Genomic DNA, 17,278 nt, shown 5'->3' on the forward strand with positions numbered 1-17,278 from the left:
CTGATCTTTATATAACAAAGACAGTAAACATTTGTATTCCTTTTGAGAATTGGTAAGAACATAACATAAGTGGCGCCACCCCGCTTAGCCCCCCCCCACCAAGTTTTAGTCAGGGGTATATAGTAAAGGCATGGACAGGTCACAGGCCGTGAATTTTTGTTTACGGTCCATGACCTATCCATGACTTTTACTAAAAATACCTTATTTCTAGTGATAGATTCAAGGAGCTCAAGTATTTAGCTTAACAAAGAGAAAGTTAAGGGGTGGCTTGATCACAGTCTGGTACCTAGATGGGGAACAAAAACTTGCTAATGGGCTCGTCAGTCTAGCAGACAAAGATCTAACAAGATCCAGTGCAAATTAGACTACAAATAGGCTCATATTTGTAAGTGTAATTAACCCCTGGAACAATTTACCAAGGATCGTGGCGAATTCTCCATCACCCTCTAGTTCAAACAGCAGGTACTTCCGGGAAGTTCTCTGGCGTGTTATGCAGGAAGTCAGAGGAGATGATCACAGTGGTCCCTTATGGCTTTTGAATCTACAAATCATGCTACTAGTGGACTGGGGGTTTCCATAGCAGGAAGAAGATTTCAAATGCTTTACCGTGGTGATAGTATTGAGGGCGGTGTCTGCTCCGATGCTGAAGTCCGAGCCGGGGACATTATTGGACACGGTGGCTGGAATAACACACACCGGGATACAGAGCTCTTCGTATTTGCCACGACCTTCCACGAGCTCTAAGCTCCCAGTGAAAGCCTATGGGATGCCCGGAAGAAAGGGAGAGCAGCATTGAAAAGTCCTGGGTTTGCTTCTGGCTGGGGCCACATTCACCTCTAGGGGCAGGGAGGATGGTGACTGAGTTGGAAGCTTTTCCTAACACTTAGTAGTTTGGTAACATCATCCTGGCCCCACTGAAGATGTGTGTTTTGCCATGGACTTCAATGGGGCCAGGATTTCCCTTGGTGCTGCATCTGGACAACGGTCAGCGTGAAGATAGGATTAATCGTACTCAGAATGAGACAGTTAGGTATTTATTATTTGTATTATCACAGAGCCTGGAATCTCCAGTCATGGATCAGGTGGTAGGCACGGTACACAGAAAGGACAGGAAGGGTATTTTGCTGGGTCTAAGGCCTTTTGGGGTGGGATCAAGATTGGTTCCATTTGATTCAGGGTGGGGTAGCAGTGGCCCTGTGGGATGCTCCCCCCAATACCCTAAAAGCTTGAAGCCAGGCAGCGTGTCCAGCAGGTGCCCAGTGTGTTGTTTTGCACAGAGGGGCAAAGAACTGACACCAGTGCCCTGCATCTACCATGAGAACTTTGCTGAAGATCGCCCAGCGTCCCACACAAACACATTCTGGTCCTCTCGGAAATGGAGAACCCAGGAGCTTTATGATCCAACTCCAGCAATGCCACCCAGACACCTAGTGAGGGGAACCAGCCATTCTAGGAAGCCGTAGGGAATAGAACCCTGACAGATCCCCTCAGCCTGGGGAAGGAAAAAGAGATGGGCCTGGAAGGGATCAGCCCACAAGTTGAGTTCCTTAATGCCCTGGTGACTGGAGCCCCAGAGGCTGAGCCCCGCTCTGGATGAGACTCAGCACTCAGGCTGCATTGGGATGATCTTTGCTCCTGAGTCACCACAGGAGATTTCCAACATTTTCAAGGCATTGACAGGCCTGAAACGGTCAGTTCCTCCAGTAACGACCCCCTATTCTCGGTGAGCATCTTTGCACCCGGCCAAGCAGCTGGCCTCATGTCCCCCAGGATTCAGATCTCCTCTGGGGTGTTCCGTGGGTGGAGAAAGGTGGCTGGCCCCCTGCTACCCCACAGGCCCCAGGTTCTAAGCCTGTAAAGACTCACTGCAGCCTGCCTGACTCACCTCAAAGCCCCCGATGACGATCAGCCCCTGAATGTTAAAACTGCTGATGGTGGCGCTGATTTCCTCCAAGTATTTCTTAGGCAGAGTCCTGTTGGAGGCAGAAATGCCAGAAAAAGCATCAATGCACCCCCCTGGGCCTGTAGAGTCCCTGGATGTGGAGAGCACTGAGTCTGGCGTGGAGGGAGATGGCACAAGAGGAATTTGCTGGGAGGACACAGGGGGACGGGGCTCAATTTGCTGAATGCAAGGAAGAGACTGGATCCATTTGCAAAGCTCTAGACTAGTTAAGGGCTTAACAGACTTGCCATCTGATCGTTGCAACGGTTGCTTCAATCTCCTCCATCGAATGCACGTTTGTGTGATCACGTCAATATCCCCCCCATCCCCCAACACCTCATTCGTGGCATCCTGCTGTGTTTTAGAACAGGGATGTTCTCTCCGGGCTCAGGATACCATCAAGCAGCTCTCGCTTCCAGGGTGAGGCCAAGCGTCAGAAGCCACGGAAAGACGAAAAGTAAAAAGCAACTGAAATGAGCGGCTTAGAATGGCAGGGCCATCTCGGCTTCCGCTTGCTACAGCATCGCTATGGAGACATGCGGGCCACAATCCTGCACTGCCCCAAGTGACAGCTGGTTGGAGCTCCCTGATCTCCAGTCGCCTGGGCCTGGCAGAAGGAAGAGCTGCTTGAGGGGCTAATTTAACTTCCGCCGCTGGTGCAAGCTTCATGGCGGAGATTACGTCCGTGGTAAAGATCAGCTCCATCATGGCTCCTTTTCACTCAGGCTAAGGACGCACCCGGGCGCATTCTCCAGTCTGTATCTCTGGTTGGTTTCAGTCTGTGCTGCACATGTTATTTATGTGTGTTACGTAGCACCTAGGAGCCCCGTCATGGCCCAGGACCTTACTGTGCTAGGCGCTGTACAAACACAGCAAAGACAGTTTCTGCCCCAAGGAGTTTAAGTGATTTCTACATACTTGGTGGACCAGAGAATGTGGCCCCTGAGACCTAATCTCCAGAGGTGCTGAGCACCTTCAGTGAACGCTGATTTCACCTGGAGTTGCAGCAGGTGGTGCCACACGTCTGAAAATCAGGCCTGTGATGACGCTGATCAAAGCATGTGTTTGATACCACTCTGGTAATAGTATATATTGAAGGACATGCAGGTAGCTAGCTAGAGGAAGAATGCTTTAGTGGGTTACCTTTTTGTGCCAAGTTTCGATCCACCAAGCCCAGTCCAGCCACCTACGCCTCCCCAGCCAATCTCTTCCACCTGGTGAAAAGGGAAGAGAAGAAAGGAGTTACAAAGAGTGGGGCTATTTGATTTGCCAGTAATTTGCCAGTAACAATGGAGAGAACAATTTCCCTACATGGAAACAAGGTGGGGACAGTGGAAGTGACTCACGATGGGAAACTGCACCTACTGAGCCCAAAGCACATCTTGAAATAACTATTCCCCGGTTTAGAGAGTAAGCAACTGATGTTGGTGTGAGATTGTGGGTTTGATTCTCCAGTGCCCTGCATCCTGTGAGGTCATTTACCCCAGTGCTTCAGAGGCAACAGACAGTGAGCCTGGTCTGGCCAGAGCAGCTCTTACCGGACAGAACTTTCCTAAGCAATTTGAATCGTGTCCTATGGCAGTGGTCTCCAAACTTTTTTGATCGCGCAAAAATTTTGGGCACGCACCCCCTGCTGCGCCAGCTCTACCATTTTTGCCAAAGCAAAACAAAAAAAAAGCGCTCCTCCTGCCGCGCACTCCCAAGGATCCTCTTGCACACCCCCTACGAAGCACGCACCCCACTTTGGAGACCTCTGTCCTATGGGACTGCACCCGATGTCCCCCACATATGTACAGAGTTAAACACCTTTCAAACACCTTCAGGAAGACACGTTCAAGATCGTTATGTATAGTTCTCAGTCCTGCATCTAACCAGAATCCCCATCAGCGTGGACATTCTTTGGGACACGCTTGTGTCTTCTGGAGATGGAAAGGCACCACTGGGCTGAGATACAGATACTGCCCACAGCAGCCTTTGATCCGGTTTCTCTGTCCACCCTGCCTGGAAGCCCAATACTAAACCAGGAGCCTTTTCGCTTTCACTTTGATTGTTCACTCCATAACCCCGCCATGTTGAACATCGCCTGACTATGGCTGGAGCCTCGTCATAGGCTCTCCCGTTCAGTTTAGGATCCATAGCCTCCCTGGGCTTGCTCCAGCCTCTCTCTCTAGATCTCCACACCTCTAGCACTACCCTTCTCCAGACACTCTTGCCACGTGTTGTGGAAGAACCTTCTCTTCTGCAGCTGCCGCTCTCTGGAACGGCCTCCCTATCTCATCAGCCCCCTGTTCCGCCTCAGAGTTCCCTCCTCTCCATGGCTCTGAATGTTCCTCTCCTGCTGCTGCTCGTCAGGGTTTTTCACAGCGCATGGAGACTCTGTCTGGAGGAAGGATGCTGGAGAGCTGCCTTGTCCTAGATGGTACCTGTCCATGGGCGAGACCATCAAACCCATCGTGCACAGCCAGCATCTTGTGCCCATGGATCAGCCCAATCCTGACGGCCGCCCTCACGGCTGCGTTCATCCCGGAGGCTGGAGCGCCGACGTTCATCACGGCCAGGTTATACCCGCTCTGCAGTGGGGGAAGCAGGAGATGGCATTGAGAAAGAAACAGAGAAAACGGGAATGCTCCCCAAACTGCTGAAATAAGTGGGGAAAGGTCCCACAGCACCAGTACAGCAAGGCCCCGGGGCACTGGCACAGATGTACAGCTTTGGGCTGGCTCATAGTACAGACCCGTAGCCTTGGATTGGCACAGCCACATGGCCCCACAGCACGCTGAGGATCTAGACCAGTGGTGGGCAACCTGCGGCCCATCAGGGTAATCTGACTGTGGGCCGCGAGACATTTTGCTGATGTTGACCACGGCCCCCCGCAGCTCCCACTGGCCAGGAATGGCGAACCGCGGCCAATGGGAGCTGTGGGAAGCGGCGGCCAGCACGTCCTGTGGCCCGCCGCTTCCCGCAGCTCCCATTGGCCAGGAACGGCGAACCGCAGCCACTGGGCGCTACGGGGGGCCGTGCCTGCAGATAGTCATCATCAGCAAAATGTCTCGTGGCCCGCAGTCAGATTACCCTGATGGGACGCATGCAGCCTGCGAGCCACGGTTGCCCACCAATGGTCTACACTTTCATTTTCAAAGGGGCCTGGGGCATGAGGCGCCTAACTCCCATTGAAAACTAACAGGGAGGGTTGGATGCCTATCTGCCTTAGCCTCCTTTGAAAATCCCAGCCCTGATGCATACGCAGCTGCGCAGACCGTAAAGAAAATGGACGAGGAGCCACCTGTTGTTTGTTTCGTACCTTTGTAGAGGGTGGGCGCACGTGAGCCAGCAACTTGTAAACGTTCCAGTTATTCTGGAAGCTCCTGCAAGAAAGGAGGGGGGAGTCAGATCTCAAGGCCAGAAGAGGCCATTCTGATCTTCTAGTCTGACCTCTTGCATCACACAGACCGGAGAACCTCTCCCAGTGAGTCCTGCATCCAGCCCATATCTAGTGGTTGAGCTAGAATATTTTTCATTTCAATATTCCAGCATTGATTTAAAGACTCCAGGCAATGGGGAATCTACCACATCCCTGGGAAAGTTGTTCCAATGGTTAATTCCCCTCCCTGTAAAAATGGGCACCTTTCTTTTTTGTAGTAGATAAGCATCTTCATGCTGTGGAGGAGGCTGTGAGCTTCGCCTACTTGTAAGTCTCCCAATTAAGCATCATTAGAGGAACGCTGGTTTCTTTTCAGTGCAGTGTGGCTTAGTAGCTAGAGCACTGGACTGGGACTCAGGAGACTTGAGTCCTGGCTCTGCCACTGCCCTGCTGTGTAACCTAGAGCAAGTCACTTCACCCCTCTGTGCCTCAGTTTCCCCATCTGTAAAATGGGGGGTCATAATACTGACCTCCTTTGTAAAGCACTGTGAGATCTGCTAATGAAAAGTGCTAGATAAGAGCTAGGGATTATTTATTAATTATTATTATTATTATAGTATATTTAGAGCCACAATAGGTCCCTGACCCTTTAAATATCTTATTTTAAATAGCACATTCACTCACCTTCCTCTCAATTTAACAGCATCGTCAAATCGTCCCTCATTCATTGCTGTTGTGACATCTTTGGTCTGTGAGGAGGAAGCAGCAGGAAAAAGAAAAGATCTAAAGATCGGTCTCTAAAAATCTCATTTTAACTCGACTGCAATCCCAGATGGAAATTAAGATTAAGCACAAACAGGTCTGGAGCAAGGCACTATGGGCCTGGGCTGTATGTTAAGATCAGAATCTGTTTTCATTTAAAAATACTATTCCTGGCTCTCGCAGATACACAGAAAAGCTTGGAAATGTGACCTGAGACTGACCGAGGCCTGCTGGAGTCTGCAAAGAGCCTGAAACAAGAACTCCAAGAGGTGTGAACTTTCCCATTCATCTTAAATCTGAAACCTGATACCTCCCTTAGGAGAGGTGGGGCCATGCTCCAGGGCTGGGGGGACAGGACATGAGCCTCAGACACTAGATTGCCTTAATTCATACCTGCTCTCCAGCAGTTCAACCAGTCAACATCAGGAACACTACGATACCTAGAGAACACGGCCTCTAGTGATGTCTAGGTGGATGGCAAGTTGTCATCTCTGCTACTGATTGGCTAAGAACTGTCCATCTGTTTTAAAGCATCTATTTGTATTATTCCCATCCACCCTCTTGTTCGTCTCATCCACTAGTCTTTTAAACTGTAAGCTCTTTAGGGCAGGAGCTGTCATTTACCATATGTTTGTACAGCACCTAGCACATTGGACGTGGTTGGAGTGGAGGGAGGGAAATACTCACCACTTGGACACACTCCATGAGAGGCAAGCGGACAGCTTGGTTCCCGGACAGGCTGACGACACATGCTGGGGTATCCGGGGTCCCTTCCAACAAGGCCATGACTGCTTCCACCCCCATTCGGCTTCCCTGAGACACACAGAAGGGGCTTTAGTCCTTGATGGCTCTATATTTCCTTGGACATCCATATCCCATGCTCCCACTTATACCCTCAATACAGATTCCCCTGAATCAGTCCTTTAGGAAGAACTTAAAAAAACCACACTGTAACATACGGATAAGTAGATCTCTTCCCCCAACCCTACCATTGGTGGCTAGTCTACATAGAAGATAACAGCCTACTACTGCTATCAGGTAATGGGGCTACTCCTTTTGTTCTTTCATTTGGAGCTGTAGGTCACAGGTTCAATCCCTACTGATGAATGGAGGGTAGTGACCTTTTTTAGGACTGGTCAAAAAAATTGCCATTGAAGCTGTTTTTTTAATGTAAAATCCTTTTTTCAGCTAAACTAGTTTTTTCGTAAAAAGTGTCTGCTTTCCAGGAAAATGTTGATTTTTCATTGAAAAAATTGAATATCCAAAACCGGAAATATTTCAGTTCTAAAATGCAATTGTGGTGCTTCATGGGCGCTGTAGTTTGGGTGTCTTATTCCTCCATTCCCCTCTCTGGGCTGGGCTCGCCAACTGGCCTATATTTCCTATAATGCACCAGGGCCATGCGACTGCCATGAGAGAGAGTCCAGAGGAGAGCAACAACAAAGATAAGTGGTTTAGAAAACCTGACCTCTGAAGAAAGGCTGAAAGAATTGGGCATGTTTAATCGAGAGAAGAGAAGGCTGAAGGGGGTCATGAGAACAGCCTTAGCACATAACATAAGAACGGCCATATTGGGTCAGACCAATGGTCCATCTAGCCCAGTGTCCTGTCTTCCGATAGTGGCCCCAGTGCCAGGTGCTTCAGAGGGAACGAATAGAACAGGGCAATTATTGAGTTATCCATCCCATCACCCAGTCTCAGCTTCTGTCAGTCAGAGGTTTAGGGACACACAGAGCATGGGAATCGTGTCCCTGACCATCTTGGCTAATAGCCATTGAAGGACCGATCCTCCAGGAACGTATCTAGTTCTTTTTTTAACCTAATTATACTACTGGTCTTCACAACATCCCTTGGCAATGGGTTCCACAGGTTGACTGTGCGTTGTGTGCAGGGGCAGCGCGTGAAGCTTCCCCTTGGGAAGGCTAGCACCCCTGCCCCGCCTCTTCCGCCCAAGGCCCTGCCCCTGCATGCTGCTCTTAACCCGCCCCCCATGGCCCTGGCCGGGACTGCAGCGGAGCTCTCAGCCCTGGCCAGAGCTCCAAGCCCGGAGCCTCTTCTCCCCCCATCTGGGGGCCGCAGCGGAGCCTGGAGCCCCTCCCCCTGTCTACTTGCAGCCCTCACCAGTCACCCCCCCCACTGTGCCTCTTTTCCCTGAGGCCCTGCCCCCGCACTCCCTCCTTTCTGCTCCCCCGAGACTGGAAAAGCTCCATGCCCCTGCTGGAGCAAGAGCTCCTCCAGCCCAAGGGCCAGGGAGATTTTTCTGTGGGCCCCAAATTGGCCAGGACCAGTGTGAAACACTGGTTAAAGAGTGACTCACTGGAACAGGTTCCCTAGGGAGGTTGTTTTTAAGACAAATCCCAGTCAGGGATGATCTAGGTGTGCTTAATCCTGCCTCAGTGCAGGGGGATGCACTGGATGACCTCTCAAGGTCCCTTCCAGCCCTGTGTTCCCATGACTCTATGCTCTGCTCTGGAGTCCCCTGGCTCTGTCTTGAGGGAAGGCCGCAATGGGGGTCATTAGGGTTTGTAAAAGGATCTCAACTAGAAGAAGCATGGAGGAGATAGCAAATGTTCATACCAGGATGCGGTCAAAGGCAGAGGGGGTCCCACCACGCTGCACGTGCCCGAGGATGGTGACTCTCGTGTCATAGCCAAGGCGTTTAACAACCAACTAAAGAGAAGCGAGAAAACGACGGAAGAGATTCATCTTTATCTCAAGAGTCCAGACTGTGACATGAGTGAACATGCAACAGCAGAGACCACTGGAAACTACGATCCGGGGGCCAGATCCTCAGCCTTCCAATGGAGCCGTGCCGGGCGATTGACACCAGCTGAGGCTCTGCAACTGAGGGTGGTTTTAAAGCTTTCTGCTAGTGGAGCCCCGTCTTGCCCAGCCATAATGTCTGGCTAGCTGTGATCCAGCACAAATGCTGGACAGCAAAGAGTACCAGCAAATCTTTAAGGCCTCCAGGCCCTCCAAATCTCGTTAAGGCAGCCATGTGGAAGGCCGCAGGCTCCTCATTCCATTCGGGCATCTCGGGCAGCACCAAAGAGGGATGCACTTTTGGGGCCATATCTATAGCTGGGGTAAATCGCCAACACGCCGTCGAGCAGTGCTGCTTTACAACAGCCGATGAGCCGAGCGTTCGTGGTAATTTGAAAGCAGACAGGTGCATTCTGGGAGATCACGAGAGCACAGGAGAGAGCACAGAGCTGACCCCAGGCCCCACTCACGTTTTTGATGTTCTCCGAGGTGATGGGTTGGCCCTGCTTGGTGATGGCTCCTTCAGCCACAATAATGATGTTTAGTCTCGATCCCCGGCCTCTTGTCTGAAGGAAAGGAAAGGAGAAAGCAACCCATTGATGTAACGTGTAAAATTGCACACTGCGGGTTGGATTCACCCCCACGCAGGGGACAGAATAGGGCCAATGCACTGCTCTAGTCCCACTTACAGCCGTGGGCTGAAGCAGGATCTAAGCAGAGCGCTGGGTGCTAGCGAGGGCTGGCTGGGAAACCAGAAGTCCATTCTGTGAACAGTTTTGAGCTGTCGACATTCTTGTTCCACGTCAGAAGGACGCCGAGGCCCTGCCTGTTTTTTTGTGAACACAGACTGATCCCATGATCAGCATATGACAGCGCACTCACCACTGTGGCCAATCGCCTAGTGGTTAGGGCACTCCCCTGGGATAGTTCAAAACTCTGCTCTGCCGGATTCTGGCAGATCAGATCAGTGGGCTACTCTGGGGTGTCTCTTTCCAGAAAGGTTTCAGAGTGGTAGCCATGTTAGTCTGTATCAGCAAAAAGAACGAGGAGTACTTGTGGCACCTTAGAGACTAATAGATTTATTTGGGCTAAGGATGCGAGAAATGTTTTATCACAAAATTCCTGACCAATTAGCCTTCCTGTCCCCGGGAACTCCTTCCAGCAGGAGACCGGACCAAATGGAGAAGGGAAAGCATCAAGCTAAATCTAGCTTCAGTTCGCACATGGCCCCCCACTTCCACGGTATCTGAGCGCTTCACAATCTTTAAGTAGATTTATGCTCACAATCCTCCTGTGAGGTGGAGCCGTGCTATTATCCACGTGGGGAATTTCAGGCACAGAGAGACAAGGGCTCAGGTGTTTCGGCATCTAATTCCCAGTGATGTCAGTGGGAGTTAGGCACCTAAATACCTCTGAAGAGCTGGGCCCAAGTGACTTGCCAAAGGTCAAACTGGAAGCAGTGGCAGAGCAGGGACTTGAACTCCAGGATCCAACCAGTCCCCTAACCACTAGACCAATGTCCTTCTCAGAGCTTGACTCTCGAGCGTCCTAGCATCCCAATCCGGGATCAAGTCTGTGCAAAGCAGGAGTTGCCTACAAGAGGGGGTTACCTCGATTAGCCTCCTGCACAAGTGTTCCTCCCAGTCATCCTCAGGCGGAGATTCGGGAATGAAAACCCAGTCGGCACCACAAGCCAGGGCCGTTATGAGAGCTAGGTAGCTAAGGTGAGAGAGAAGGAGGAAGGTTAGCGAGCCAGGGGTGTGCTGTGAGTTTTAAAGTTCACGCCTCGTGCTTAGCAAGCGGAGAAGCTGCCGTTGATGGCAAGGGCTGGAGGGAGCTGTTCTGGAAATAACTGCTTGCCGATTTCAAATGCAAAAATAAACTATTCCATGCAGTTCTGTTCGATGCCCTGGGGCACCCCGAGTTCCCTGGCACTCTGTTTCTCTTCTGAACTAACTCTGATGAAATTTCAAACCTCCTGAAGTTTTGGGGGACAATCGGGGGGGTGGGGACCACGCTGCAGACTGAGTTCCCTCAGCTTCCCCTGGGGGACATCTACCCTGGTGCACAAGGGGCCCTGCCCAGCTGAAGGGCGTATGTGGGATTGCAGAGAGACACCAGCCTTGTGCTAGGGGAGAATTCCACCTGCAGCCAACTTAACAAAACTCTTATACAGCCACAGATCTCAAGGTCAAAAGGGACACTCCGCTAGGCTGACCAGACAGCAAGTGTGAAAAATCGGGACTGGGGGGTTAGGGGGTAATAAGAGCCCATATTAAAAAAAGCCCCAAATATCAGGACTATCCCTATAAAATCGGGACATCTGGTCACCCTACATTCCGCTGAGCCCCAGAATTTCAGCCTTGATTTCAATGGAGCGACACCATTTTACACCAGCTGAGAACTGGCCCACTCTCTTCAATGGGAGCGGGATCAAGCCCCCGAGACTCACGACGTGGGACTCGCCGTTTTCCCTTCCCTGACTCAGCCTTTCTTCTCTCCAAACCGGAGGAGTTGCCCCGCTGTTACGTTTATTAAACAGCGAGCGAGTCACAACCTTCACTACCGTCCGAACTATAAGACTAATGCTGCTTTTTAGTGGCGGCACAGTGACTCGCCTCGGGCAAGAAATGCCCCTGCAGCCCGCGTCATCAGAGACTCCCGTCTGAGTCCTAGCTGGAAAGAGGAGACTATTATAATAGTGGGTGAGAGAGAGAATGCAGAGAGGCAGTACTAGGCCTACACACCACTTACATGTCATTTAAGCCCTAAGGGCGCATAGGCCTCATCCTGGCCCATGTGCATCAGGATCTGTTTCACCCAGCTTGATTATAATTAAGAGTGACTTTTTTCCACCCCTGGGTTTGTGGGTTGGAAAGACAGGCAGGACGGCTTGCCCCTCCGGCCCGTCTTTTCCTGCGATTGGCCCCTCTTTCTAGCCTCTCCATTTCCTGTGAAGCAAGGACCCTGCCTCCCCGTGCGCTGGGCCAAAGGGTCAGGAGGTGGCGAAAATGCAGAACCGTTAAACGCACAGAGAGGAAAGATTTACCCACCCGCAGTGACGGCCCATCACCTCCAGCACAAACGTCCTCTGGTGACTGCAAGAGACAGGAGAGAGAGTGCACCCAGCGGTTACCGCAGTGCAGCAATACCACAGATATATCAGCCTAAGTAGCAACAAGGCCTTAATATTGTGGAGACGCAGCTGAGTCCAGTGGATCAGGGCAGAAGACTGGGATTCAGAAGGCCTTGATGCTATACCTGGCGCTCCTGTGTGACCTTTGGCAAGTCATTTCTCCTCCTGTGTTCATCTTGACTTTGCAGATGGTCAGCAGTTGAGGGCTGGGACTGGTTCCTACCACGCATTTGTGCAGCACCTCGTTATTAGCATTATTAATAATCATCTGTGTTGCGTCAGTGCCCAGGAGCCCTAGTCATGGATCAGGGCCCCGTTGTGCAAGGTGCTGTACAGACACAGAACACAAAACCAAGTGCAGAAAGGCAGAAAGCTGCCCTATAATGACCCAGGGTGCTAGGCAGGCTGGTCCACCCATGATTGCAGTGTGGACGTACCCTTAGGCTCTGGCATCCCAACACCCCTGCATCCCACCGCCAATGCTGAAAAGGAAGAGGTGAGTTGCAGACCCACCCCCAGGCCTCACCTCTGGGCAGTCGTCGTTATAGCATCGACTATCTCCATTATCCTGTGAAGGGCGGAGTCTGTGCCTATCGTCATGTCCGTGCCGCAAAAGTCGTTATCGATGGAGCCGACCATTCCTACAATGTTCAGGTGACTCGAGTTCTTGGCTTCCTCTGCCGTGACGCCACCTGCGGAGAGATTCCACGGGCCCCTTGGAACACTGACGGTCTGCAGTGAGCTTATCATTGGGCGATGCACATCGAGGCCCTGAGCCAGACCCCAGTGAATTCAAGGGGCTTTGGGTAAGGCCCAAAGTCACAGAGTTTAAGGCCAGAAGGAACCACCAGCCCATCTAGTCTGACCTCTTGTACATCACAGGCCACAAAAGGCCACCCCGTCATCCCCGTACCAAACCCAGCAACCAGACCAAAGCAGTACAGCCCTCAGGAGACTGAACTGTTGTGGGCCACAGCCAGAGACCAGGAGGGACATACTGTCCCCCCATGCCCCAGGCCTCTGCAGTGGCAGGGGATTGATTCAGTGAGATACACACAAATGATCCTGGCAAGTGACCTGTGCCCATGCTGAAAAGGAAGGCGAACCCCCTCCTCCCAGATCCCTGCCAGTCTGACCACGTGGAAAATTCCTTCCTGACCCCACAAATGGCCATCATTTAGGGTCTGAGCGTGTGAGCCAAGCCCCTGAGAAAGAATTCTCAGTATCACCTCAGCGACACTTCAAACCCGTCACTTCCTGCTAGAGCCGAATGAGGAACAACATCTGGATGGAAAAACAGGGGAGGGGAAATTCACTAAGTGTTTGTGAATTTTTTTTCCCACTTCCCAGCAAGCTCTGCTCTCTGGCATTTCCACGCCCTCACCATCTTTGCTCCACTGTGGTCTGCTTGGGGATGTGCATAGGTGGGGAACCCGGGAGCGAGTGGGCAGTAACACATGTGGGCAGACGGATGTCCTGGGACGAGACGCACACACTAGGAGGTGTCTCCGGGAAGGGAGTGCACTGGTGAGTGGGTGTCTTGGGGGCGGGAGCTGGGGAGATGGCATGCCCTTGGGGCGTGCATAAATAGGCCAGTGTCCTTTGGGGACACTCCACCTATTGCTTTGTCACCACGGTACCTGTTTTAACCAGTTCCACTAGCAAACTGCTCCACTCGGCCCGGAAGGTGTCTGCTCCGGTCAGGCTGCCGTCTCCCCCGATGACACACAGGTTGGTGATGCCTCTCTTCACCAGGTTGCGGGCGGCTTTCAGACGACCCTCACGCATGCGGAAGTCCTGGCACCTGGCGCTTCCAATTACAGTGCCGCCCTGGGATGGAGGCAGAAGGCGGGGGTCAATAGGGAACCCCAACACTGTTGTGCGGTCTGTCGCAGGAGCTGACGGAGGCGTGGAGGCCAGCAGGTTGCACGTCAGAGTGGATTCTCGGTGAGACTGACATGGGAACAGTTCTGGTGTCCACATTTTAAAAAGGATGTTGACAAATTGGAGAGGACGCAGAAAAGAGTCACAGGGCTGGAGAAAAAAACTTAAAGAGCTCGATGTGTTTAGTTTATCAGCAAGAAGATGGAGAGGCGGCTTGATTACAGTGTAAAAGTACCTTCCCTGGGAGCGGGCTCCCTAACTAGCCGAGAAAGGCAGGACAAGAACCAAGGGCTGGAAGGTCAAGCCAGACCAATTCAAATTCAAGGTAAGGCACATTTCCAACAGTGAGGATGCTGGAGCAAACCTCCCCAGGGAAGTGGTGGACTCTCCATCCCTTGCTACCTTCAGATCCAGACTGGATGCCTTTCTCAACGATGCTGTTGTCAAACGTACGATATTGGCCTCAACACAAGGGTGAAATGTAATGGCCTGGGCTATCCAGGAGTCCAAACCCGATGATCGAATGGTCCCTTATAGTCTTAAACGCTGAATCTATCTTGGTTACGCCAGGCCTTGCTCTTTACGCTGGCACTTTCCTGCCAGGCGGGCACCCTAGTAGATAGAGGCATAGGCGACAACTCCGTGGGTGCTCCGAGGCTGGAGCACCCACGGGGAAAAAATGGTGGGCAGCCCCCATATCAGCCTGCCCCTCCCTCCCCCAGCGCTTCCCGCCCGCCAGCGGTCCCCGTGGATCAGCGCCTCCCTGCACTTCCCGCCCTCTGTGAACAGCTGTTTCGCGGTGTGCAGGAGGCTGCGAGGGACAGGGGAGGAGCAAGGATGTGGTGCGCTTGGGGGAGGGGGTGGAGCAGGAACGGGAAGAGGCGGGGCAGGGGTGGGGCCTTGGGGGAAGGGGTGAAGTGAGGATGGGGCCGAGCCAGGGGTCGAGCACCCCCCAGCCCTTTGGAAAGTCAGCGCCTATGGATAGAGCTGCTATGATTCCACTACCATGAGTAGCGCAAACTACATCCTTCCCCCGCCAACCCCACTCCCCCACTATGGCCCAGTCCTCAGCTCCTGTCGATGGGGAAATAGCCACACTCCATTCAACTATCCTGCTCTCGGCTGAGACACAAGGAGGGACTGGCAGCTTTCGCGAGGGGATAGCGTGTTATCTAGCTAAGGTGCTGCCTAGAACCGTAGGATTAGAAGGGGCTGCAAGGGGCAGCTAGTCTAAGCCCCTGCCAAGATGCAGGATTGGTTGTCTCACAGCAGTATCCGCGCACCTCACCATCTGTACCACCTTTGCCCTCCCACCCCCCCGGGACGGAGGGAAGTGCTGTGATCCCCATTTCACGGATGGGAAACGGAGGTGCCGAGAAGGGAAATGATTTGCACACAAGAGCAGGGGCTTGAACCCACATCCCCTGAGGGCTGGGCTCATGCCCTAACCACTGGAATCACCCTTCCCCTCTAGCTGGGACTGAAACCCCCAAACATGAGCCATCTGTTTTCAGCCACTACCAGCCAGGGCTGGATTTAAACTGGTGACCTGGAGGGGAAAGGCTCCATCACCGGTTAGCCGTTCCCAAGAGCTGTCCGGTCCTGGTAGCTCTACAGTAGATGTTCAATTTATGCAAGAGATCCCTTGCTCTTTCAGTGATTCCCTGCCGACGGACCCGAGACGTGGTCTGGGTCGCCGTTGCCCAGAGACCGTACTGCACTGTGCTATGTGGCAGGGCTAGCTTGCTATCCTACGGGCTGGGCCTGCAGCTGTAATTTCTTGCTGCTCCCTAGCCACCACGGGATGGCCCGGTAACATGCACAGTATGAATCGTCATTCATCCAGCCTCTGACTGACAGCTTTGCCAGTGGCTCTGACAACCGACGAGAGAGCTCCTGGCTGGAGCCTGTTCTGGACCAGCTGGCTCAGGAGAAGAAGAAACTAGGTTTTAGCCTCCTCGAGAACAGTGGTTCCCAACCAGGGGTCTGGGGCTCCCTGGGGGGCTGCGAGCAGGTTTCAGGGGGCCCAGCAACCAGGGCCAGCATTAGACTTGCTGCACCCAGGGCAGAAAGCCGAAGCCCCACCACATGTGGCCTAAGTTCCCTCTAAGGTGCGCGCCTGCACGGCCGCACAGCAGGCCACCATAGGCTGTGCACCTCACTCCCCTAGCCCGGGGCTGCGATGCGGCGAAGAGAGACGCCTCTTCTCCCAGCTCTGGGGCTGCAGCGGGGAGAGAGGACTCCCCCAGCCCCAGAGCTGCTGTGGTGGGGAGAGGCACCTCTCCCGCGGCCCCTGCCCCAGAGCTGCTGTGGTGGGGAGAGACACCTCTCCTGCGGCCCCAGCCCCAGAGCTGCTGTGGTGGGGAGAGACACCTCTCCCATGGTCCCAGCCCCAGAGCTGCTGTGGTGGGGAGAGACACCTCTCCTGTGGCACCAGCCCCAGTGCTGCTATGGTGGGGAGAGACACCTCTCCCGTGGCCCCAGCCCCAGAGCTGCTGTGGTGGGGAGAGACACCTCTCCCATGGTCCCAGCCACAGAGCTGCTGTGGTGGGGAGAGGCGCTTCTCCCGCAGCCCCAGCCCCAGAGCTGCTGTGGTGGGGAGAGAGGGCTGGGGGGAGTCCTCTCTCTCTGCTTCAGCCCTGGGGCAGCCTGCACCCCAACCCCCTCATCCCCAGCCCCACCCCAGAGCCTGCACCTCCAGATGGAGCCCTCACTCCCCGCCCCCTGCACTCCAACCCTCTGCCCCAGCCCTGAGCCCCTTCCCACACTCCAAACCCCTCAATCCCACCCCGCCACACATCACCTCCATATTGGTGCACATAGCAAAATTCATTCTGCACATGGAGGGGAAAAATGAGAGGCAACATTGCCCGGGGCCTGAGCCCTGCCACCTGGGGCTGAAGCCGAAGCCTGAGCAATGTAGCTTCGTGGGGGCCCGGTGGCATGGGGCCCCAGGCAGTTGCCCTGCTTGTTACCCTCTAATGCCAGCCCTGGCTTTTATATGCAGAAAACCAGTTGTTGTGGCTCAGGTGGGCCATGGATTTCTCATAGCATGTTGGGGGGAGGCTCAGAGAGAAAAAGATTAAGACCCCCCCAGCTCGAGAACACAAGCAGCTATTTATCCATGGCAGCAGTGTCCCGCTGCATTCCCCCTCGAGTCCTCTTAGAGGGCGAAGTTCACCTGTGTGCAGGAGGCCAGCACAAGGGCCTAGAACCTGTGTAAGTTCCACATAAGCCTTAAAATGATGCATAGGGCTTGCGCTGATTTCTGCAGAGGGGTCAGTTTTGCCCTTCGATACAGGTCTGAGAGTTAGAATCAGAGTTGAAACAACAACATGTGCACATGTGGGGGGGAGAGGGAGGTCTGATTTCATGCCAGTTGATTCCGTCTCGAGGGTGGCACGCTGCCTAGAACTGGGCACAGCCCTGT

The 17,278-nt window shown here is 53.2% G+C and overlaps 1 protein-coding gene across 4 annotated transcripts in view; it reads right to left on the minus strand.

Moving 5' to 3' along the window:
- The window catches only part of PFKM (phosphofructokinase, muscle), a 59,498-nt gene that overhangs the window by 13,216 nt on the left and 29,004 nt on the right, over window positions 1-17,278 (minus strand). For all 4 annotated transcript variants that reach the window (XM_042842200.2, XM_005291900.5, XM_065575966.1 and 1 more), the window contains exons 5-17: window positions 13,605-13,794; window positions 12,491-12,656; window positions 11,882-11,926; window positions 10,439-10,547; window positions 9,299-9,394; window positions 8,643-8,735; window positions 6,753-6,878; window positions 5,988-6,052; window positions 5,244-5,307; window positions 4,366-4,512; window positions 3,086-3,156; window positions 1,886-1,973; window positions 607-759 (exon numbers count right to left, since the gene is read on the minus strand). In XM_042842200.2, coding sequence (XP_042698134.1) covers window positions 607-759; window positions 1,886-1,973; window positions 3,086-3,156; window positions 4,366-4,512; window positions 5,244-5,307; window positions 5,988-6,052; window positions 6,753-6,878; window positions 8,643-8,735; window positions 9,299-9,394; window positions 10,439-10,547; window positions 11,882-11,926; window positions 12,491-12,656; window positions 13,605-13,794 — 1,413 coding nt within the window. The remainder of the gene's footprint in view (window positions 1-606; window positions 760-1,885; window positions 1,974-3,085; window positions 3,157-4,365; window positions 4,513-5,243; window positions 5,308-5,987; window positions 6,053-6,752; window positions 6,879-8,642; window positions 8,736-9,298; window positions 9,395-10,438; window positions 10,548-11,881; window positions 11,927-12,490; window positions 12,657-13,604; window positions 13,795-17,278) is intronic.

The sequence above is a fragment of the Chrysemys picta genome, chromosome 22 (assembly GCF_011386835.1).
Source record: "Chrysemys picta bellii isolate R12L10 chromosome 22, ASM1138683v2, whole genome shotgun sequence".
In the NCBI taxonomy this organism is placed as follows: domain Eukaryota; kingdom Metazoa; phylum Chordata; order Testudines; family Emydidae; genus Chrysemys; species Chrysemys picta.